Source organism: Parasteatoda tepidariorum, chromosome 11, assembly GCF_982258835.1.
Source record: "Parasteatoda tepidariorum strain Cologne lab strain chromosome 11, Ptep-v5.0, whole genome shotgun sequence".
Classification (NCBI taxonomy): Eukaryota; Metazoa; Arthropoda; class Arachnida; order Araneae; family Theridiidae; genus Parasteatoda; species Parasteatoda tepidariorum.
In genome coordinates, this window is record NC_141765.1 from 34,596,467 (window position 1) to 34,623,318 (window position 26,852).

The 26,852-nt window shown below is 27.0% G+C and overlaps 1 protein-coding gene across 2 annotated transcripts in view; it reads right to left on the bottom strand.

Annotated features, from left to right (window-relative positions):
• LOC107450101 (uncharacterized) overlaps positions 1 to 22,081 on the bottom strand; it is a 61,252-nt gene extending 39,171 nt beyond the window's left edge. The window contains exon 1 of one of the 2 annotated variants that reach the window (XM_016065829.5): positions 21,355 to 22,081. In XM_016065829.5, the coding sequence (XP_015921315.3) occupies positions 21,355 to 21,492 (138 nt within the window). In that variant the 5' untranslated portion in view covers positions 21,493 to 22,081. Of the gene's footprint in view, position 1; positions 480 to 21,354 lie in introns of those variants that run through there. The other variant, XM_016065830.4, reaches the window with a different exon arrangement.
• Positions 22,082 to 26,852: the final 4,771 nt, after the last annotated feature.

Sequence of the window (26,852 nt, forward strand, 5' to 3'; positions counted from 1 at the left end):
CCTGGAAAAATGGAAGTTCTTCTACTTTATTTGAAATACATTGCGTTTTCCTGACAGCAATATACAACATAGTTATTTTCTTTTACTCCTGAAACTTTTCTTTTTCTGTCATGCTCTTGGTTCTTTATATGGCAATATACAACAAAGTTATTTTCTTTTACTCCCGAAACTTTTCTTTTTCTGTCATGCTCTTGGTTCTTTATATGGCAATATACAACATAGATATTTTCTTTTACTCCCGAAACTTTTCTTTTTCAGTCATGCTCTTGGTTCTTTATATGGCTTCTTTTTGACAAGTATTTCGAAATTAGATAATCGAATCCTTTAGAAAATCTTGGAATAAAAAGCTTCATCAATCAGTTAAAATCATCACAAATGGTGTTTTATGTAATCCCACATGTATCAGTCATTATTTTCCTCAACATAAAGGTTACAAAATTTTTCTTGACCATATCTTCTTTCAAAATAATTTCGTTTACCTAAAAAGAATGAAACTGTTAGAATACTATGAATTTAGTGAAACTTAACTTTAAAATTTTATTTTTAGATTTTTAAAACTGTTTCAGAAAGAAAAATACAAAACGAAAACTAAACCGAAAAACAGTAAGAATATTTTATAAAATAAATCTAGAGAATTTATTCAAAAACATAAGAGTTACAGAGAAAATGAATTACTAATGAAAAATATTGGTCAAATAAAAAGAAACAAAAACATAGAATTGAAAACTACTTTTGTATATGAAGTTGATCCTTAAGACTAAAGAGTTAGCATAATTTAACACTATTACATACCATCACCATGCAGCATGCAAATTATGATATGTTCAAATTAATAATTATTTTAAAATGAAATATAGTTCTTAACTTACCTCGCATTTAAGCTCGTTGCCACAAGCTAGCGTCTTCTTCTAAGCTATATTTAACTGAATTTCTTTCTAGAATATATAGTGAGTGATTATTTTTGACATAGTATAATTTGAAACCCTACCCTAAAAGTTAGAAAAAAAATTATATGCAAGCATGCATAATCAATTTTTCATTGATACAAAACAATAGCAAATAAAATAACAAATATTTAATGAAAAAGGAATTTTCTGTTGCTGAAAGAATTACATTCACTAAAATCTGAGAATTATTTTCCAAATCAGCAATAACATTAGAAGATTATTGCCGAGGCTCGCAAAATCAGGGAAATAATGATGTAACAAATTTCAATTAGTATGACACTGAAATTTGTCATTTAGTATAGTTTATTATCAAAGTTACAATTCATATTTATTTGATTTTTCTTAATTTAAAATTTTATTTTCGAAATTAAACTTTTAAAAATTTCAGTTAAAATTATTTTTCCTACTTTTATAGTGTTCCCAGAGCAGATCTGATTTAGAAAAAAAAAAAAAAAACTAAACAAAACAAAACTCACCTCGCTGAAAAATTGCATAGTACTTTCAAGTAAAATCCTTGTTTAGATATTTATTCAATACATCTTCGGCTTTAATTTCAATGTTGGGAAAATTATTAGATATTAATTTATTATTTTATTTTAATGTATATAAGAACATTAACAAATTAATAATACTTCCAATAGGAACTCTTGCTGTAAGAAGCAACAATAGTTCAAAATATTTCAAGCAATAAATTTTCATTCTAATGCAGTTATTTTTTAAAAATAAGCATTCTTTTACAACATTTGTTCAATAATACGCATTGAAATAAAAAGAATCATATTTTGATCATCTTATTCTCCACCTTGGAAAGTTTTTTAGGTATTTGAGCACTTGGTATTAAGTGCTGAAAAGTTCATGAAAAATTGATTTTTTTTTTTCTAAGCATTTATTCTAGAAATTATATACCGAGTTCATTTTTTTAACTTAAAAACATGTTAAAACAATCCGTTAAGTAAATCTCTTACGTGTTAAATGTTTTTCACATTAACATGTTCTTATCTTGTTTTCGCCTCTTCCTTATAGTGTTAATAAGTTATTTAATTTCGACTTAACATATGAAATGGGTCCTGAATTATATTTTATTTAAAGTACTCTAGAAACAAATTTTTTTCTCTTTTTAAGTTAATTTTTAATAATGGGATCGAATGTGCAATTTTTACTATGTAAATAAATATTTATCAATTAAATATTCATACATTCTAAGAACTTAGACTAGGCGGAAAGTGCACTTGAGTCCTTATCATTTTTATTTATTTATTTTCATCCATTATGTTAATAATTACCTCAATCACAAAATTTAAATTGTATTTCAGCAAAAAATTACATTTTAAAATTTGGATAACCGCAATGTAGAAATTAAAATGTCAAAAATTTAGAATGATAGTTTTATTTCAACTATGAATGAATTCCAACAATAAATACACACCCCAAAAAATGTTTATGTTTATGAAGCAGTTAACTCAAAATCAACGATTAATTAAACAAATATCAATATAATAAAATATTGCTCAGATATTTTTAGCATTAAAATCAGTCAAATAAATGCTTTAATGTTAACTTACCTGAAAAATAAGTATAGTAAAATTTTGCCTTTAAAAGAATAAAATAAAATCATGCAAAACTTACCTCCCTCATTTTGTGTTCTTGTTTTAATGAACAAAATGCAACTAACGAACAATATTCTTTTTTAAAAAAATTATGTGCATTGGAAAAGGTAAAAACATTCATTCAACCAAAATTAAAGTCTTCTATTTTAAAACTACACATTTTCCAGCTTTTTCATCTAATACAAAATCTCTTCATCTAAAAAATAGCTTAATTTCCTAAAAATATTAAAAAATTACAAGCCCCGTTAAAAAAAAAAAACTTTACCAAAATTTTTTTTTTTAAGTTGTAAAAGTATCTTCAACTAACGAAAACTTAGTTTTTGTTAGCAAGTATTATCGTTTGTTATCAACATAAAGACCTTTATATTCACATATTCCAATGCAGTTATGTGAATACGTTATAGCTAGAAATATATATTTTTTTCTAACTTAAATAAGACCCAAAAAAGTCTCCATATTCTTATTAATATTCTAGGAAAAACTTGTTCAGCACTGTTGGATAGCAGTCCTTCATTTCAAGTACAAGTGTCCTGTGGTTTCAAAGATGCCTCATGCTGTGACGATTTAAAAGTACACATGAGAAACATAAAACAAGAATCACTGTAGGTAAGGTGGTCCCGAAAGAAATACGAGTTCATTTTGAAAATATATATAACCCCATAGATTATTTTATATTTAGAAACTTAGGACAGAAATGGGTGATCTTATGGTTTATATTCCACACATTAGATTTTCTAGATATCTGGCAACTTAATTGTAAAAAGGGTGTTACTAGCGCGGTAGTAGTACTTCCAGCTGGTTTTCAAGCGATAAATATGATAAGAATGATTTATTCCAAAGATTGAGACAGTCATGTTTTACAGTTTAAGACGAAAAGCTTCTATCATAAATGGACTACCTGGAGAGAATATTGCCAAGAAGTGCTTCCGATTTTATGTGGTCATTTTTTCTTTTATAGATATTTTTGACACATCTCAACATGAAAGAATTTGCAGGTGCTAAAATACGAAAACTAATTCAAAATTTTTTTCCTATACATATTTGTCATTACAATGTCAAAATGTTCAATTTCAACATCTAGTTCAAGTAGTTACTTTATATAACGGGGCATAAGTATACATTAGAAAAATTCCAGATCAAATTACGGTAAAAAGTACCGGTACCCGGAGTGCTAATAATTTTTACCGTGAAATTTATTTTCACCGAAACATGTTAAGGAACAAAAACACTAATATACAGTAATTTTTACAGTAATAATTAGCATAAAATCACTGAATCACTCGAATTAAATAAATATTCATGTAAAATTTACGGTATAATTTTTTACTGTAAAAATGAACTTTACGAATGATGCACCCAAAGTGCCGGTACTTCTATACCGTAATTTCATCCGGAAACTTTTTATCGTGTTTGAAGTGCGAGATAATCAGTACATACCCTCCAACTGCTACCGAATTTCCTTAGTTTAATAAAATATTTTTCCTAGTGTTAGGTAATGTAATAATATTTTAATAGATTAGAATTAAAAGAATTTAACTCACCACTTATAAATAATTTTAAAAATGAAGAAAAAATATAAATGGTCAAATTCTTAAATCCTGATAAAAGTTTTGTAAAATTTATATTCGTTTTAAAATTTTCTGCTTCAATTCATTACCAATTGAAAATATTTCATACAAACCTTAAATGTTGAAGGGTATATCAGTAAATATTTTGCCTAGTTATTGTATAAAATGGATATAGTTTTTCATTAGTTATTCTATAGAATGCATAGGCAATGGTTGAAATATCAATCACTTCATAGTTTGCCGGTTTGCCATTAGTTATTCTATAGAATGCCACTGCAATGTGCAACATATTAGTCATTTTATACTAAGCTTGTCGATGATGTTGCAGAGCTAGTTTTCATACATTTGCGATAAAAAATACAGAAATATCATTGTATTTTTTATCGCAATGGTTAAATGGAGAAAACTTCAGAAACTTGTAAAATTCCAATTTTAAAATAATACTAAGGAACAATTTGATGTAAAGATGTCACTTTTAAAAAAAGTGTAGCTTATCACTATTTTACCCACAAACACTTCAATTATACGCAAAATATTACCACTAAAAGTGTGATACACAAAAATAGTACAAATTAGAACCTTTTTTAATATAAAATATAATGGGAACTGAACTATTTAGCTGCGAATTGGAACAGAAGTGTTCACAACTCTGTAAGAACTATACACACGCGTTTCGAACATATAACAAAAAACAAGGACGTTTTGAATCACTATAAAAACAAATATTGAAACAATTTAAAGATAACATTGAGCCACAACAATAAAGCGGCATTATAAATAAAATAGAAATGATATGAAAATAAAAACGATAGAGGAAAAGTCTCGTGTAGATTTCCAGAAATCAGGTGAAAATGATTCACCTTTTATATCTACCGACAATAACATTGAGGAGATCAAACTTAAGATTGATATATTTTAAAAAATAAAATGATGTGTTTGTGCTTTTTAAACTGTATAATGAGCTACTGTATCTTTTTAATTCAAACTAATATTAACTACATTGATTATATTAACTTTATTGATTGATAGATTGTACTACTACTATGTATTATTATTGTGTATTATGTAGCAATACTTTTGTAGTGCTTCATTAAGTACTACAAAAACCATCCGTAAAATTTCTTTGTGCAGGAAGCCTTATTTCCGAGATTTATTTAAGTAAATCAAATTACACACATGATTAAGAAATTGTAAAATTTTTAGAATAGTTTTAGTGGGTTATTTTTAAATCTTTCAATGGTTTGAGTCTGAAATACTGTACCATTCATTTCCTCAACGAAATAATTCTTATATATATGATATTAAAATAAAAACTTTGATTAATTTAAGCATTCAATTACAATATCAAAGTAATCAACTACTTTTTATTTAAAAAAAAAAAGAATACTCGAAGAAAAATGACTAATACGCATGCTTAAAATTGTTCCGCATTCGTTTGCTTATTTATTGCACAATATTACATCACTCTTTTTGCCAGGAATAGGCAGAAAATTTTATTCAATTCAACTGTAACATCATTCATTTCTAGAAAAATATATGAGCTTTCAAGACAGGAAACAATTGGTTACTGTATCTGGGTGTGATTTTTAATAGCAGGCTTACGATGAAAAAGTAGTAAGATCTTAGCGATCTGATTTTTATTTGCAACACTTTCAATATTTAGTTCACGTCTGAAAAAAGACCTTTATTCTAAAGATTGCAACGATTAAAAGCTTTAACATAATGGTTTTCAAAACTATTGACAGTAATGAATGCTCTTCGGTTCATTGCTTAAGATAATTGCAGCGTTCCTCAAGTCTGAAACCTAGACAGATGTGCATGTCAAACCGTTGTGGGATGAGGTATTCATTTCTATTCAATGAAGACGTTGCATCATGACAATAAAATACACCACGAAAGTAACTTATGATTTACAATAACTTGGTAAAAAAATCAATCGAGAGGTAACTCTGGGTAAGCATTAATACAGAATGGACACGCAAGTCCCAACTACTCAGATGGTGTATCATGACATCATAGAGGTTACAGATGTTCTTCTCAACTTATAAATTTGGTGCGCATCTTCGGATGACCGCACCTATGGAAATTGGCGGTGGGATGGAAATAAATTATTGTAAATTGGTGTGGAAAGTTGTGGCACTGGATAGATGATATTCCCTTTTTTGACATTAATATATACCAAATAATATGTACAACTTAACTCATATCAGTTCAATGCTGTATTTTAATACTCGAGCAAGTTTATTACCATCCTTATTCAAATTTACATTTTTTATCAAATTTTTTGATATTATTCAAGAAATATTTTCTATAAATGAAAACATTTAATTTAAAAAATAACGAAATAAACGAAACTGCAAATGATGATTATTGATGCAATGAAACTAAATCATACAGAACTTCAAAATTGATTTTCACGGTTTTTGCATGCTAGATCTGAATTTTTTTTTTTTTTTTTTTTTAAATATTTACAAATATGGAGCTTTTTTTAATTTTTGAATAGACAATCGACGCGCTCAGTAAACTCAGCTAATGGAAAACAAATGCACTTAATTTACAATGAATTGTAAATCGTTCAAAGAATGGCAGAAACATTTGTTAAACTAAAATACAGCTTTTTGCTCAGTTGTTGCTCTTTATATTATTCAATAAAAATATAAAAAATCGAAACATATAAAATAACTATTTCATTACATTAATTTATTTCGTATTAATGTGACAATGAAATGTGAAATTTAATTAGTAATGCTTAAAAGCAAGTACGTTCGTGTCCGTGAAAATAAAAGTCTTAAATAAAGAAAAAAAAAAGGTACGATATCATGGAAATTGTGTTCTGAAATAACGTAAATGTTTATGCTTAGTGTTGTAGAATTTATTCTCCGATATTAAAACCATTTAAACCATATTAAAACCAACAATTCGGTCTTTAAATCAAGTCATTTGTTACTTTTTCCGTTTATGTGGTAACGGTTTACTGATAATTTTGGTTTTCAAAATTATAGTACTTATTACCACACATTTAGTAAAAAATACAAAATCGAAAAGTAAATTTAAGCAAATAAATGGATTATATGCCATGCTCTAAGTTATAATGATAAAATTACCCAATTTTATCACATATTATAAAATCATACTTTATCTTTAAATTAACCGCAACAAGCGCTTCGGTTAAAATTACTGAGCCTTTTGGTGATCCCATAAAACTAGAAACGCAGTAAGTTTTACCCGCATTCCCGTAATTTTAACCCTAATTTTTTCCTCAGTGTATTATCATTAATTTTAAATTTCATAATTAAGCAACAAAAATTAAATCTTTCTGATAAATTTAAATTAGTTCTAATATAAATTTCAAAATGAAAACTCATTTCTGTGAAATAATGCAAGAAGCCTTACTATTCGACAAAATGAGTGATTAACCAAAATCAAACTCTAAAAGACTATACAGAATATAGCTTTTGAAGAATTTATGCGACTCCGTGAGTGCGTGAAGGTATTTATTATAACGCTTTTGCAAGAATTTTGAAAACGGCATTTAGCCAGATAACGTGAATTAAAGAAGGACTAGATTAAATCCTCCCAGAAACTCTGAAGCAGATAAATTTATATAATTTATTGAATCCCACCACAATAACTAAGACAAGTCTGAAAATGATAAATAGCCTCTTAACGACATTCAACAATATAACTTTAAAATGGCTTCTTACTAAGAATGTCACGGATGAAGTAACAGGCAAATTATAGTAATTTAAAAATAAGCTACTCCAAAATATCAATTTTCTAAATTGGTAAAATACATAGTACTGATGTCATGGTGCACTCTTTAGTACACCCTAACATAAAAACTCCCCCATTCTAACGAACAATGTATTAATTCCCGTTTGCTATACCATAGAGGCAACGTTATTTTAACGCCCATTGGAACATCGAACTAAATCACTCGTTCTAATAAAGTGACCGAAATTAAGTTTATTTTACTTATCACAAACTGAGAAAAAAAGTATAGTCAAAACTACATGAATAAGGTAAAATTTACCGTATTTCTAACTCTATGAGAACATCAAAGAACTCGGTTATTTTTACCAAAGCGATTTGGTAATGATTATCGTCGAATTAACAATAAAATATGGTTTTGTAATGTGTGATAAAATTTGGTAGATGTAGTAAAATTTAGTAATTTAATCATGAACAAAATAACATGAACGAAGTAATTTAATCATGAACCTTACAGAATGGCAAAAAAATCATTTATTCATTAAGTTTACTTATAAATTTTGTATTTTTACTAAAGGTTCGGTAATAAAAACTATAATTTTGAAAACCAGAATTTCTGGTAAACCGTTACCAGGCGAACGAAAAAACGAATGAATGGTTTAAATACCTTATATCTTTATTTTTTTTACCCAGAATTGGGTTTTAATTAGAAATGGCATAACCATCCGTGCAAGTAAATCACTTGAGAAACAACATTTGCATTCTCAATACAAAATTTTTTCAGTGACTAAGAATTACACGAAGACAAAAATTTCAGCTTCGAATGAAGATGAAGTGACACGACCCCCCAAAAAGAATAAGGTTATTCTAGGTGGTCATGAGCGTGACCTATGGTCAAAAAGTTAGTGAAATATAGACTACTTTACATTATTGATGCAAAAGAGGATATTGCATCTTCCTGGAGAAATCCCCATTGTACAGTATTTCTTCAGTTTTAAAAAGATGCATTCTTAATCTTTGTAAACGTCTTTTCTGAGACAATACACTTATCAATCATAACTTTCTGGTTTGAAAATTCTATTTACTTTTTCCTTCTTTTGTCAAATGGCATTATTCCTATGGGTGGTTTATTTTCTAGTTAAAACATGCATTCTTATCCCTCTTGATTTTGTTCAGACTTCGCATTTCTTTGACCGTATGTTATTTAGCGAAAATACATACGCATACATATTCCTTTATCTCTCCTAATTGGAGCATAGGGCTTCTATCATAGCTTTCCATCTCACTCGATTTGTGGCCAGATATTTTGCCTCTCTCCATGTCTTTCCTGTTGTTTTCAATTCGTTTAAAATCGTCCTGCGCCAAGTATTTTTAGGTCTTCCTCTTTTTCCATGGGGGTTCCACTCAAAAATTTGTTTTACTATGAAATTATAGGGTTTACGTAGAACATGACCAATCCATTTCCGTTCAAATTTTTTAATTTGCAGATCTATTGGTTTCTGTTTAGCCTTTCAAAGGATTTCTGCATTGCAAATTTTATGGACTTACTTGATGCGCTAGATTCTTCTTAAACAGTTCTTAATGAATATTTGAAGTTTTTTCATATTATTTTTATTGCAATGCCATGGCTCAGATCCATATAGTGGAACAGATTTAACATAAATATTGAAAATTCTAATTATTGTTAAATTTGTTATGCTTGTTTTTCCAGAATTTATTGAAAATAGTGTGACTGCTTCGGGTTTCATTTAATCTATTTAGTATATAGTCATCAGTTCCTCCTTAGGCGTTAATTATTTAGCAAAAATGGTTGCTGTTATCCAGCATATTATTTTTCAATGCATTTCTCACCTTTATACTATTTTATATGTTACTTTTACGTACTTATTAATATAAAACAAACTGACAAGTTATCAATTATGTTAGTTTTTGAATTTTTATTTTTTTAAACATGCAGGGTTTTGTTAAAATTAGTTGGGCATTCATTAGTTACGAGTAAATATGAAGTATATTTTTGTGCATTTATATTGCAGTAAAATTCACTTATATCGAGCCAGAATTTGAAGAGATTCTGGATTTAACGAGCGAAATGAAATATTTTGTTTGGTTAGCAAACGTGAAGATTAACTTTTAGGTGACGTATATGGCTGTGAGGCTACCTTTTGACCTTTTCTACGATTTTAAAATGATCCGAGTATCTTGAGCACCTTGCGAATTGACGAACCGAAATCTGAAAATCTAATTTATTTCGTGATATGTCTTAGTAATTTTAACACTTTGAAAATTGTCCTCTTCGCGAAATGAACTATCTTGAGTTGAGGCCAGGACATCTGTTATTTAATATCTTTAAGCACTATAATAACTTCATAAACAGAGTTTTAAATATATACGTTACTCACACATTAAAGTAATTTTTTTTGTTTTCAAAATATCATCACAAATTCCTGAAATAAAAACAAGATGTTGTTGGAATTTAAAGTTCTTAAATAGACGCAGTTTTATTGAAAACTTCTACACATCTGAATTCTAAATTTCATTTTTTACATAAAAATTTTAATTACTTCTAGATTGCTTTCCTTCAAATTAAAAAAAAGTAAAGTAAAGCTAGGAGAATTTTAAAAAATTCAACACAAAATAATTAAATCAAATCTTAATATTAAATTATTGCTTAAATATATCCATGAATAATGTTGATTTCATTTATTTTTGATGCATATATTTTAATTGATATTTTATTGTTTTTCTTTAACGCTGTTATAATAAACCCAAGAAAACTCCTCTGTGCTACTTGTTCTTAAAGGTTAGAGAAGATTGTTAACAATTATAACTACAATTAAACTATCAACAATAATAAATGCATTTAAAAGACAATGTTCAAAGATTTTTGTAAACTATTGAATTCAATTTTATAAGTAAAAAATTTTTACTATGGATGAAATCTTAAAGAATCAGAAAATGTAACTTATGATGAATTGGATTGATGACTCTTAAATAGTTGCCATACTTTATCAGTCACTTTTTCTTTTTTGTCAGTCCGAACTTTATGTAATTTCTTTTAGCAAAGAAAGAACACTCCATATTTTAGTAGCCGACGAACAACCTCTCCGATTTTGGTAGGAAAGATTACGCAGTTTTTTATTTAAACATGACCGTTTCAAGAAAAAAATGTCCGCACCGTTAGTCAACGTTCGTATCTCATGAGAAATAATTTTAAAAAATATTTTATTCTACTGCCATTCTATAGAAATTCAGTGAAAGAACTATGAAAATATAAAACGAAATCAAATAGCTATGTTTTATACTCAATGCTCGTAACAATCAGCTTGCTCATTCAAGAACACACTCTAGTATTGTTGAACCACAGCGAGCGTACTGTACTCCTCCCTCCTGATCATGCGTAATATCTCACAGTTTTACTTAACTCTCATAATATAGATAGGTACGCTGAAAGTTTATATTAATTAAACAAAATTATAAGAATGAATATTGACGTGTGATTATATTTGTAAAATAAAATTTAAAATAATTTTATTAATCAACTTATAAAAACTATAAGAAAACTAATTTAGAAATAAAATAAAAGAATAAGCCAAAAGCACTACAGTATTGAAGAGAAAACTAAAATCAAATTTTTCATAATTTCAATTTTAATCGAAGTATTAACTCTACTTCCATATGATTAGGATAGAAAATAAGCTTTTCGGTAATCAAAATTATTTTTTACCTTTTTGTGATTTACAAATTTTGACTTATGCGATATGAACTTCGATACTGAATGACATTTTCTTTTTTTTTTTTTTTTTAAATAAAGAATGTCATCTTGTAAGTAATTCGCTTATTATTTCAACGTGAAATAACGATTTTTACAAAATTTACGTTAACATATTACTAAGTAATATTCCCTTACATTTATTCATATGGCTTTTTTTTTTTATTAAAACATTTGTTTCAGATTTTATATTTTTAGAAAATTCCCTTATAACGTCTCGTAAGGAATGTAAGTATAAAAAACGTCGTATATTCAATTGTAACATTAACTATGTGTTTAACAATAGAAGATTTATATATCTTCAAAGTTTTCATATAAATTTACGAATATTTAAACTTACTGAAATAAATGTTATTATGACAACAACTAAAACTTTTTCTGCTTGAATAACATTCTATATATTTAAACATTATGAACTATTTTGATTAATTTTGTGAGTACAGAGAGAAAAATTCTGGTATAATTATGGTATCATGACACTGTTTAATAATGACATTTCTAATAAAAAAAAATTATTATTGTTTTCAAAACCAAAATATACGGTCATTAAACCATTTATTTGCTAATTATTCCTTCCATATCGTTACGGTTTACCAGAAATTCAGGTTTTCAAAATTATTATTCTTTTTACCACAGATTTAGCATAAAATACAAAACTGAAATGTGAATTTAACCGACTAAATGGTATTTATGTCATGTTCTTATGCCATGATAAAAATTACCAAATCTAACAACATTTTCCAAAACTTATCACTTATTATAAAACCATATTTTATTGTTAAATTAATCAAAATCATTATTACTAAGCACTTCGGTAAAAATTACCGGGCCTTTTAGTAATCCCATTGAGCCAGAAACACGGTAAATTTACCCATATGCTGGTTGTTTTGACCATACTCTTTTCCTAGTGTAAAATTCTCAGAGAAGAAAAAAATATTCCCGTAATTATAATCAGTTAAAACTTTTTTTTTCCTGCATAAGAGGCATCATTCTATTTATTTGAACTTTAAACACTATGTAAAGGTAATGAAGAACACCAACTTTCACTATTCTTCATTTAAAAAGTAGAGAATTGCCCGTAATAAATTACGAATAATTTAATACTATAAATGGATAATTTTAAAAAGTTAGATTGTAAAAGAGCAAAAGAATAATTTAAATACCACTCCCAGCATTAAAATAAATTTATAATATTATTTTAACCTTCTTTTAATGCAATCAAATAACTATTGTCATAGCCACTCCTTGAATAGAATTTCATTATACTAGAAGACCAAATCATTAGATTTAATATAACGCTAGAAGAAAATTAAATAAATTGCTTGCAATTAATGATTAAGATACAAAAAATTAAAAAGAATGCTTTTAAAACATGCATTTTCTTAAATAATGTCATGTTTAAAAACTGTTGTTGGTTTTAGGCAAGTAAAAGTTAGGAAATTTGAATTTTTTCTATTGTCTTCTGCTGTGATATAAAATGACACAAAAATAATTTAATATTCTTTTCCTTTTTTTTTTAGGATAACGTTTTCTACTGGTTTTAGGAAACCCAAAACTATTATAGTAGCCTATTAGTACTTGAAAAGTTCAAAAAACAAAAAACATCATTTATTCTAACTTACCTTGAAGTGCATTGTTTCATTGCAATTCATTACGACGTTGACTACTGACTTCCATACTATTTCTTACGGCACAAAACATACCATTTTAGTGTCATTTAATACTATAAATGGATAATTTTAAAAAGTTAGATTGTAAAAGAGCAAAAGAATAATTTAAATACCACTCCCAGCATTAAAATAAATTTATAATATTATTTTAACCTTCTTTTAATGCAATCAAATAACTATTGTCATAGCCACTCCTTGAATAGAATTTCATTATACTAGAAGACCAAATCATTAGATTTAATATAACGCTAGAAGAAAATTAAATAAATTGCTTGCAATTAATGATTAAGATACAAAAAATTAAAAAGAATACTTTTAAAACATGCATTTTCTTAAATAATGTCATGTTTAAAAACTGTTGTTGGTTTTAGGCAAGTAAAAGTTAGGAAATTTGAATTTTTTCTATTGTCTTCTGCTGTGATATAAAATGACACAAAAATAATTTAATATTCTTTTCCTTTTTTTTTTAGGATAACGTTTTCTACTGGTTTTAGGAAACCCAAAACTATTATAGTAGCCTATTAGTACTTGAAAAGTTCAAAAAACAAAAAACATCATTTATTCTAACTTACCTTGAAGTGCATTGTTTCATTGCAATTCATTACGACGTTGACTACTGACTTCCATACTATTTCTTACGGCACAAAACATACCATTTTAGTGTCAAAATTATTCTTTAAGACCCAAAAACCTAACACTAAGCGTTCGGTTTTATAAGTGTTTCTTAAAAGTCTAACATCTTTCCCGTAAATAAAATATTTAAAATAATTGACTGACTTTTCCAAAGCTTTAGAAGCTTCTGAAATTGCTTCAAAAGAATTATTCCTTCTGTGCTTTACCTCCTTATTTATTAAAAACATTTCTAGGATTAATTAAACACTTGAAACGTTTCAAAACTTGAAATAGACATATTAAACACGTTTTGAAACGTTAAACAAGCACAAAAATATATCACAAAGTGATATATTTGTTATATTTCATATCATTTGTTATGTTTGAAACCTAATTGCATTACTCATCAATTCAGTTAATGGTAAAACTTATCAGGGATTATACTAAATTCCTATTTAATAATACTAAATCTCAAAAGGTAGCTCATTTAATAAAAATGGTCACAAAGAAATATTAAAAAATCGGATTATTTTCTCTAGCGTTCGGAAACTTTTTAAGTTACGTTCTTAAGAGATTAAAAATATATCTTAAACATAAATTAGAAGCTCTGTGCTAAATAGACAAAAAAGTTAAAATAATGTTAACTTTTTATAAATTTTACTTCTTCATAGTACTGTGATATATTTGCCTAATACTTTGAACAAATATCCAGCTGAAACTACTCTAAAAAATTTTTACAATTAACAAGAATTAAATGGATATTCCAATAAAATACACGTTTTCACAAGTTTATAGAATTTTAGACGCGTTAAAAACGATTTACTTTTAAAAAATAAATTAAAATTTGCATTGTTATGAATGTTTATTTTCCCTAAAATTTATATTAGTTATTATTTAAATGATCTATGATTTCTCATCTTATTTGCAAATTTTTAAATTTGCTTTCTTTCATAATTTATATTTTTATAATTCTAAATAAGTAAAAAAAGTCTTTGTCAGAAGCAAAAACGATCAACACTAAGACTGTTGCTTACACTTTATTCTACGTTTTATTTGTTCAATTGATACTTTATTCTTTGATAAATAAAAATTATAAAGCTTATATAGTTTGATAAAGAAGATAGAACACGTACGGTTGGATAAAAATAATTATGAAGAAAATATAAAATTAAAAAAAGAGGATATATATGTTATTAAAATAAAATTATCATCCATGAAATCGAATCACTAAAGAGGACAAAAATTAATCTCATTGTTAATCAAACTTTCTTGATAATTAAAATTAAAACTATTGGAATAACTAAAAAATAATAAATTATTTTCCAAGTAAAGTTTAAAACAATTTAGAATATTTTTTTTTTCTACAAGGAAATTCTATGAAGATATGACGGAAATGTTTTCACGTAAAGGGTAACTTCAAGGGGCATAATCATACGGCTGGCCAAGCACGCGAAAAACGGAAGAAGGGCACATTTTTTGAAAAAAAGAGGGAAAAAGAGCTGATGTAAGAAAAATATTTTAAATAAATAAAAAGAAATAGGAAGGTCAGATTGAAGCAGCTCTCAAAAAGTTAAATATTACAGTGGAAAAATATTGCAATAATAGTACAATTTTAAATTATTTTGTACAATGCTTCTCTTTCCCCCTTTAAATAATTGATAATTTAAGCCAAAATTTACTTTGTTGACTAGTACTCCCACAAGATGTAAGCTTACCAGATTTAAATTAAAAAATAATTATTGAAAAACTGAAATACGTCATATTAGTGATATACTGAATACCTAACAACAATCACTAAGTTTTTTTACGTTATAAATTAATTTTTGTCTAGAACTGTATCAACACGTTGTCTTTAGAAGACAACTCACGCTAATTTTTAATCAGTTTGTAGTGCTACTAAAAATGTGAACTGAATGATGAGAAATAATTCGGGCATATCACACTTGTCCTTTACATTTTTAGAAAAAAAATTGATAAATTTTAGCTGACTAGAAAAATTTAAAATCAATGAAAGAGTTTAAAAAGTTTATCGATTTAAAACTTTAATAGTAAAACTTATTTTCGAACCTTTCCTTTAAAGAGATGCTGAGATAGTACATCTTTTCGAAGTAATAATACGAATAAAAATGCTATATTAAATCCACTTCTTCCTCGAAATTGGATTTTGGCATCCTTAGAACTCTATAAACTCCTAAGATTTTTACAAAAACTGTGCCAAACCATTCTTATGTACCTACTTTCTGTGATAAAAAAAAATTAAATAATAACATTTTAAGAGTAATTTAATTTGATTGAAATATTGAATATGATTGAATTAACTAATTCATTATATTTACTAATCATTCATTAATTAATCGTTCATTAATTAACCAATATTTAATTTGATTGAAATTAACTAATGCTTCATAATAAAATTAAACATTTTAGGTATTGTACAATTTTTGTGTATGTGGAGCTTCATAAAGGCTGCATTTTCGGAAACTATGTGTAAAATTGTACACATTTAAGACACTAAAAACCGAGGAAATTTATATAAGACCCCAATATGTTATAAATTAGTAATGTGTTTTTGGAAGAAATGTAATTATGAAGAATTTTTTTTTTTCAAACATGAAATTACTCTTATTCGAAATAGAATATTATCTTAGATTTAAAAATCCGGTATACTTTATTAAAAAAATTATTGCCATTTTCAAAACAAGAGAATGAAAACATTAAAGATACTATATTTTATAATAGATACTCACATAAAATTACTCTGATAATTAATTACACGGTAGTTATTACGAAATACTTATGGGAAAGTTAGCTTTCCCATTATCTCGCTATAATCATCATATAAATCACAACATTCACAGTACACATGTGTGTGTGCGTGCTTAATGTCCCACAATACATATATAAATTAAATACCGTGATTAAAAATGTGCAAGTTAGTAAAAAAAAAAAAAAATTAATGTAAGTAAAAGTGCGAAGTTTAAGAGTCCTTAACAACTTTCCTTGACTCTGTTTAGTAAAGTAAATAGTTTACCAAACTGAGGAACAAAAGTTATGTGAACTACAGTTTTAAAGATCGAAACACACTAACAAGACGAATTAATGCGCACAAACAACTAATTAAGATCAGAAAAAAGTATCAAAGATATCGTCGACACCTAAAAAATATAATACACACAAAATACTTTTATTTGTGCACAGCAAGTCTTATTTAGGAAAACAATTACGAGGTGAATTATTTAATTGACTTAATCCCTTAATCTTTTCAAATTTTAGCTCTTGGTATAATAGATAAACGCTTAATATCATTTTTTTTAACTTACTCTTGATGAAGTAATAGGCTTAAATTTCTATTTTGCAATGATATTGTATCTTTAAGTTTTTACTCTCAAATTAATACATAATTTAATGGCAAACATGAAGTATTTTTTCTTTCAATAAAAAAAATATATATAAGAAAAACGCTATGAATGTTGTGCGTTTTTTACTAACTGAAAGTGCATAATAATTAAAAATTTAGTATCACATGAAATTTTCTTAAAATAAGTCTATTATAACTATTGGCTTTCATTTCATAAAATTTATGCTAATTTCCCATTTGCATATTTAAAACACAAAATAAGTCAAGTTTACCGAAAAAGAAGCTTAACCACAGTTGTCTTTCATGCAGTACATTTAACCGCGATTTCGAATGAATAATAACATGAAACAAGTTAAGAAAATAACTTCATTGATTCTTTTTTTTTTCTCTTAAAATTTTTACTTGTTTGAATAAAAAGCTTTTCAGTAGACAGAAAGTAGAACAAACATTTAATTCTTCTTGAGAAGAAGTTATTTGTTTTCTAACTCGCCTTATTCTCGGGTAGAAAATATCTTTACACAATGCAGAAATGATTGAAAACTTTTTCCACCATATATAATCAAAAATGGTGATTTCCAATCCAAACGGTAAATATCCATTGTATGAAGGGTTTGGTTAACATATATTTTTAAATGTAGATATCAAAACACAGATAACAATTGAAATTTCTCGCCATAAATGTAACGATAATTAAATCATTCTGTGTCTAGTAGTACATTCAATTTATTGTACTCATGCGTACCAGATTTATACATTCAATTTGTGGTAATCATGAGTATCAGTTAAATTCCAACAATTTTGGATTCCGTATAAAATTGTTAACAGCTTTAATCATTTTGGTCTTAATTATTACAACTTTAAACAACAATAATAATTGAACTCGGTGCACATTTTGCAATTTTAGAAACATTTAATTAACTAAAACTGAGTGGTATTTTTCCTCGTGTTTTCTCATTATAGTTATTTCCATAGAACATTACGTTATTATTAGTTAGATTCTATAAATTAGTTTTCAGTGCAACAAGTTTAAATATGGATAGTATAAATATGGCCAGATAATAACCGAAACACACACGCTTTTCCGTTATAAATAAGTATTTCATAAAAAATAAGGTGTACTCTGCAATATATTAAATTTATAATAATAATGAAGATAAGTTAATTACTATTACTGTTAATTAGCTACCAATAAGCATTCCACTATTGAATGGAAAATATGAAATTACTAGAACAATATAAACCGTATAATGGCCTTTTTTTTCTAACTTATTTTTTTTATTTTTATTATTATTATTTAGAGGGCAGGAATTGATTCTGCTAGACTTATACATACTACGATTCTTTAGAACCCAGGACTTCCGAATTTCTGGATGCTTTATCATAATAAAAGCAAATATATATCTTTATTTTAAAGATATACATAAAAAGTTAATATTATATAATTAGAAAAAAGAATGCAATTAGAAACTGATTTCGTAATAATTAAACAAATTAAAACCAAGCTTACCGCGCCTCTAAAAGATCAAAATCGAATGATCTTTTCAAAAGATAATAAGAGACATGATATTCTTCTTGATGCGTAAACGGCCGATTAGACCATTTACAACAACACTTCGCAAAAGGTTTTACAAAGCAAGTAACACAGAAAACAGATTAGTATACATATATTTCTAGTATGTAAAAAGAATTAGCAAATACCATTAGGCTGCTTTAGCATAATTTTAAGTCAACAACAAATATCAAATTACCATATTCTCATAAAGATATATATCCTAATAATAGATAATTTTCAATGAGTTTTAATTACCACTTAATTATAATGAAAAAATACTACTAATAAGTTGCAACAGATTCGGAAGGAAAATTTGGATTGTAGCAACTATTTGATCTGTCAAATTCTGAGTGAACTTATTTTATTAGATCAATGAATAGAAATAAGATTTACTTTTATTTTTTCAGTTATTGACTTTTTGATTTCATGTTCTTCAATTACAACACTCTAAACTAAAATCGAAATAATTGTCTTAAATTTGTTGGCACGCATTCTGTTAGAGGCATGAAGTTTAAAAATATTTGCTTTATTTTTTTTTCCACTAGCAGAAATCCCCATTGATCTGCAACATCATGGAATAACTGCAGTTCCAAAATCATATTTAAAGTAAATGAAGAAAAACTATGCAGTAAGTACAATATTAAGCAATCACAAAAATAATTTTAGTGATGAAAAAAAAAAAGACACATTATCTGAGCAGCTTGTGTTAAGACAAATTCTCATCTGCTTTCTTATTCATCTATTAATGTGAACATTTATAATTTATTCTAACTAGTGATAGACAAAACAAATAATTTTAAAACAAGAAAAAGAGTTATATTTGAACAAACAAGGTTCATAATTAGAATAATAAATTAGATCTAACACCTGCACCAAGAAAAGAATTTGGACTTGCTTTTCTTAAGGCAGTTATACTATTTAATGAAAACTCAGCAGCTTGGTGGTAGTTTTACTGTTTTATTTCAGATCAGATTTATTTTCCTTTGGTTTTTTTCGCTTATGTGAGTACTTTTTGAGTCTATTTAATTTATTTTGCTATTGCATGTAAGCTGAAGTTTAACAACTAGAAACCCCACTCGTATTGAAATGCAAACAACTTTTAAGTATTTCAATTATAAAAAAAAAAAAAAAAAAAGAAATAAGGATTAAGGGAATGAATGTTATTTTGTCCTATTTAAATATTCCAGTTAAATGCAGTTCCATCTTGCAACCATATTGTCACATATTAATGTCAAAAGTGTAATGAAGTACAATTGAATAAGTAATCTGGTGTTAATATATCTTGTTTAGAGACTAGTAATTCTATATCAAGAAGAGTTGAAACAAAAAAGTTCAAATTTAAAAATAATAACTCGGTTTTATTGAAATCCCAGTTAATCAGCCACGAAATTATCGGCCTTTCACAATAGTATATCAGAAAATGAGAGCTTGAAATATATTTTGATAAATATAAGTTTATAATTAACCAATGAAATATGCAAATACGGAAGCATGGCATTATGGTGGAATTTATGAATATTTTTGCAATCGATAAAACAACAATAGCTACATTATTATGCATTCATAAGCGCTTCTGAAGGGGGGGCGGTATATATGCCCCCCTCACTAATTAGAAATTTCTTGTAAGTCCCAATCAATATTTCACACCAGGAAAATTACTATCAAATTAAACTCATTAAAGATAGAAACAAGAAAGAGATAAAATAAGGAATCTTTATTCAAATACTTTAACACAATTAAGATATTGTTTCTCAATGTGTGAAATTAAGAGAACCCCCTATTGTGACTGTAATTTAATTTCGTCCCCCTTTAAACATTCGACCTCTGCGACACCCATGTGCACACAGCAGCACATAAAGCTTGTAAATCAGGCGAATTAGTTACATCACTAATTTATCAATAAACAATACCTATCGCCCAAATGTAAATTGAAACATTTCAGTCTTATTAACAAAAAGTTTTTTTTTTTTTTACATATCTCTTGTGCACGCCGAGAAACACAAGATATGTGTCTTGGACTCAAGATTTACAACCCCTTCTAACAAATTTCTGGCACTAATTTTGAAACAACAACTTGCATCAACGATTTGTAACAACGTTAAATCAACTTGGGTATTTTACAACAAGCAATGTTTTTTTACAACAAGCAATTTTATAATATTTCAGTAGAAATTTCTACTTAAAATTACAAATCTAATATCTATTAAAATTTAGATTATAAAATAATAATCTAAAATCACGAATCTAAACACTAATAAAAGCAAAGAACACCGGATTACAATATTTACTGATATGAACCCAGTGTTAGTAATTCTGGTCGTAACAAATTAAACTTATAAAACCTTGATTTCGCTTTAATATAAACGAATTCCTAGTCAATTCCCCATTGAGTATTTTAATATTATAATGCAAATTACGAAAAAAATTTGTTTTTAGTTAACTAAATAAATTTTCAGATATAAATTTAGTCTTTAAATGTACATCTTTAAAATGTAGATTGTGTAAAGAATTTTAAACAAGTTATCTACAAAAGAAAGGTAAATAAAAATGTTTTACTTACAGTCAAAATAGAGGGCTTGAACGGATGTGGTATTTCATACTGCTTATTAGTTAAAGTCAATTTTGTACTTGGCACAATCTGATCACCTAATTCTTCACTGTTTTCATCTGCTGGTACAAAATAAAAACTAGCATCCATTGTTTAATTACACTACAAAATGTTTGACCCCTTCGATGGGTCTGAATTCGCTTCAAAATTTTTCTGCATGAGTCAAAAGTTTTACTTGAACAAAAATCAACTAATAATTGTTGACCAAATAATAAATGGACGGAGCAAAACTATCACAGTCACAAACGTATCACAAATATCAAAACAAGTAAATATCCAATGTCTATAGATGATCAAGCCGGTCGTCCGATGAAACAGCGAGGCATTTAAAAAAGCTAATTCTTTCTGATACCTGCATCGGTAGTAATTATACAACAGGCGAATTGGCAGGTTGGTTGAGCGAGCACCGATCACGGACGGTACTGCGGCATGAGACGAATTGGTATGTTTCCCCTATGGGAACAAATTCCGAACTAGCCTATTTAGAGCTTTTAGGACTAGAGATAGAGAGAGGGGGAAAGATTCGAGGACGATATTTTTAGGGATAGATTATTAGAAAAAAAAAGTTTTACAACTTTTTCCCTCTGAGGTACGTTCCTCTCCTGTGGTTAATTTGAAGATCGAATCGCGGTATGGATGGGTGGGAAAATTGTGACGTTCAGTATGACGTTGATATCATCACTCGCTCTTCATTGGCGGAAAGAGTAAAAGTTTTGATATAGGGTTGCCTTAGTAATCGTTGGTATTGCTAGTTTGCGCTTTTTCTCATTTTATTGGCGTAAAGCGTTGATTAATTATTGTGACTTCCAAAGCATTTTATCATACTTTGTCACGTAAGTGGATCATTAGAAAAATTACTTAACTTAGAGCTTTAATTAAACTGAGTGCTTAAAAAATAACTTTTTTTAGCGGAAATCATTTTCCGTTTATTACTTTTATGACACATCATTGACTGATGAAATAATATTTGAATACTTTTCCGTTTTGTGCGTAAGGATAGATTCTGGGGCCCAGGACACTCTTTAAGCAATTAATAAAATAAAGAAATAGATTATTAATATATAATTATGGTGATTATAAAAGCAAGCAAGGATTATGATAAAGCTCTTGTCACAACAAAATGTCTAAGAAAGTGATGTGGCTTAATAGTGTAATAGAAATATTACAAATAATCAAATGAAGTTAAAAAAAAAATTTAAATTGCTATTTAGAGGACCCTCTCAAGTTAGGGACCTCGGGCCGCGAATGCTCACTCTTAATCAGTCTATGTTTATACACTATGTTTATACACTATGTTTATACACTATGCATATACATCGGATCCAAACCTAATAATATTACTCGATATTTCGATTATTATAATTCTATATAAAATCATATTCTTTATATCTATTTTAGTAAATAAAATCCTACGCTACTTCCAGTAATTTTTATAATACAAAATTGGTGAATTATTTAACCTAATATAAATGAATATTTTATATATATATATATATATATATATATATATATATATATATATATATATATATATATATATATATATATATATATATATATATATATATATATATATATATATATATATATATATATATATATATATAACTTCGACTTCACAATGCATGTACTCACACACAGGGTAAGCAATTCTTTGTAGAGCGTACTAGCTATGAAACGAAATATAGCCGAATGTGAAAAAAACCGTGAAAAATATTAAATATAAAATAAAAAAAGAGAATTAAAAAAATAGATTAAAAACTAAAAATGGAATGAAAACTAAGAATAAAAAAAATAATAATAAACATTTTTTTAAGGAGAAAATGTGGAAAAAACACTAACTTAATTCACGTGTTAGTAACAAAATTTAAGTGAAACGTCAACTAAAAATATGAAAAGTTTTAAGTATAGTAACATGTCGTAGTCTGTCAAGGGGGTCACCGTCAACCAAAGGCAAGAATGGTTTCAAGGTGGTCAGCATTGAACGGTGATGACACTTGCTTCTCAGAAAAGCTACTAACCATCCATTTGAAACTGGGTGGTCAGCAGCCACCAGGATAGAACTAAATCCCTAGAAAACGTAAAAGTAAAGTGAAATTAAATTAAATTTCAAGATTTAACTAAACTTCATTAAGACATACAGAATACTTTTTACCTGTTAGTATTTCAAAAACATGAAGATATTAATCAGTTTTTTTTTACTCAATAAAATATATTTAAATAGATATTTATAAACGAAAGAGAAAAAAATGAGCACTCATAAAAAGTAATATCATTGATCATAGCAGCTGTTCTTTTGATTATTTTAATTTTTTCTTATTTATATCCGAGAGTGTTACGCTTAAAACGTCACGTTTAAAACATTGAATTACAAAATCTTGCTTTAAAAGTGTAAAGCATTGGCGAAACATAATTACACGTGTCACATTGATTAAACAAAAGGTTTATTTTCCCTCCTTGTATGTATAATAAAATTAAATAAAATAACTCTAATACAAACTATCATTTTCTATTGTGTCTTCATTTTTCAGCAGAATGTTCCGTAATAACCACCCTTACTATGTACTTTTTATATCCTTATCTGAAGTGCAGTCAAAAATAGAAAGTATTGCATTAAAGATTGCAAAATAATACTTATGCCAAAAAAATCGAAAACGTTATTTTAATCTTACGAATCTCTACTAAGGAAAGCGGAATTGAAAACATCAAAAACGGTTTGATTGCCAGAGGCCAGAGGAAACAGAGAGGAGTTGAGATGGTTATTAGAACAATAAACACTTCCAAAATTCATCAGGCAATCAAATTGGTTTTAATGTTTTCGTTCCCATCTTTCTCACTGGAGATTTGAAAGATTTCGATATCGTTTTTATTTTATCAACACCTTAACATTATTTACAAACCAATTATGTATTTCTTACTTCTTTTTTTTTAAATTTTCAGCTAAGGACTCTAAAAATATATATAGATTAAGAGCGATCTTTAAGGAACATCCTGTGCATACAGAGTTTCGGGCTCAGAATTGAAATAAAATTAATTTATAATCCCAGTGTCTTATAAATATTCCATAAAATAAAATCTATTTTCTTTCACAGTTTTAACTAAGAAATAACACAACAAAGCTTAGGCAAAAAGTAAGGCAACGTAAAATATGTATATTATTATTCCTATTTTAATTTTTAGTATAAATCTCATCTAATAAAATTAACTTTGCCTAAAAATTTGTAATTTTTAAATTTCATTTGTATGACCGCATAATTTTTACAATGTGCACCAAGTTCTTAGTAATTACTTTTTATACTTTTTTTTAACTAAGAAAGATATTTTATTTTGAAAATAGTAAAATTTTTGAAATAGTTTTGATAAAGACTTCGTAAATATATATTAATAAAATGTTTCAAGTAATCCAACTATTAATTACATTTCAAAAATATAAAATACATTTAAAACTGGGGGGAAAAAACGTTTTTTATTTATTATTTTTAAAAAAAATAATGACTTTTTTTTCTCCTTACCTTAATGCCTATGTTTATATTGTATAAAGATCTGAAGACCTCTTGAGGACCATATTATCAAGAATATTTTATTAAATATTTTGGATTTTTTTAATCATTTCTGAGACTTTTACCAGCGCCATCTTGAATTTTAGGTTAAATTTTTTTGTTTTCGTTCTCTTAATGTTCTTTTGCGCTTAAAAAACTTTTGATGATATAGTATTATAAATTATAGTATAATTATTAGTAACCCCAGCATAATGTCTTTTTAAAAAAGTGAAAAATAAAGAGGTCGCTTTATTTGATTAGGAAGAAATAAAGCTTGATAATTTTTGAAACATTTATGAAATTCTCCTCAAAGCTTTAAATCAATGAAAATCTGCGATTTGTATCTTTGAATCAGTAATTTAAAATTGCATATTTGTTAGCTTTTAGATTTTACAAAATTTAATTTATTATGATTTAAACTGATTAAAACCCATTTGGAAGATTCTTATAACGTAAATAAGCACAAAAATAAAGATATTTATAAAAATATTTAAAAACAGAGAATTGTATGTTATTGTATTACCTTTCAAAAACTACTGATTGCAAAACCGTATTAATTTGATTTTGTTAGAAAAAATTTTAAAGATAAACAAATATTAAATTAAAGTTCAGATATATTAAAGCGATCCAAAGTTTGGAACCCTGAATGTTAATTTTACTTTTTGCGTATTTCCCCATATCTTGAGAACTTTTTAAGCGAATTGAAAAAATTTTGCACACAATTATAAAATCCGTCTATCCAAAAGGAATTCCATGCAAAAAATGGCTTTTAGTAAATATTTAATATTTTATTTAATGATGATCGAAAAAAATTTAAATTGTTAGGTATACAATTTTTCCTATATCTTGAAGAATCTAATTTTACGTGGCAAAGATACAAAATTTGAGCAAAAAAGGTTGAATAGTAGTGAGAAATTTAATTTAAAAAAAGTCAGATTATTTAAATTTCAACTTTTCAGGAACTATTCGACCAAATTTAGCATTTTGTCAAGTAAATTTATATTCTTTGAAATGATACAAAAAAATTGTATACCTTACAAATCAAAATTTTTTTTAACCGCTGTTAAATAAAATAATCAATAAATACAAATAGTTATGTTTTGTGTGGAGTTATCTTTGGACAAATGAATGAATTTTATAATTGTGTGCATAGCGAAATATGCAAAAAGTAAAATTAATATTCAGAGGTCCAAACTTTGGACCGCTCTCCTGATCAAACTACTAGAACCATATTTCCCAGATTGCTGATATTTCGGGGGTCAGAAGTCCGATTCCGTCAAACAAAGATATGTTTATTCAGAAAAAGTATGCTTTTGTGTCTTAAAATATCGTTTGCACTTTTTAATAAGCATGTTTGAGGTCACCCCCTCGAGCTATGAAGACAGAGTATTAGAACGTGAAGATCCGATCATTAGATCAAACGTTATTCAGGTTGGTCCGTTTTCTTTGCACACTGTACATATCCTGGCGTGTATGCTCATTACAAAGTGCGGTTTATTGTAAGGCCTAGTCAAGTTGAAGAACAGATTGCTCAAATTAAAGAAAAACTATCTATTGTAATGTGGAAGTAGATGTTTCGAATCCGACCAGATAGCCGGATATGCGTTTGTGAAGTCTTTCTCTATTTTGTGCTATCTGTATTTCGACTTGACAAGGGCATATAAGCCGAGCTTTTCTTTTTTTTCAGTGCGATTTATTAAAATTTTGATTGATGAACTATAAAAATTTCTTTTCCAATTTTTAAGTATTTAAAATCTCTAACTATCTCCTCATTTCAATCTTACGATTTACAAGAAATTTAGGGTTTGATATCAAACTTTAAAAAAAAAAAAATGAAGAAGAAGATGAAGTGTTAAAAGGACATTTGAAATTACAAAAGTCAAAGAATTTTATTTTATAAATATACTGGAG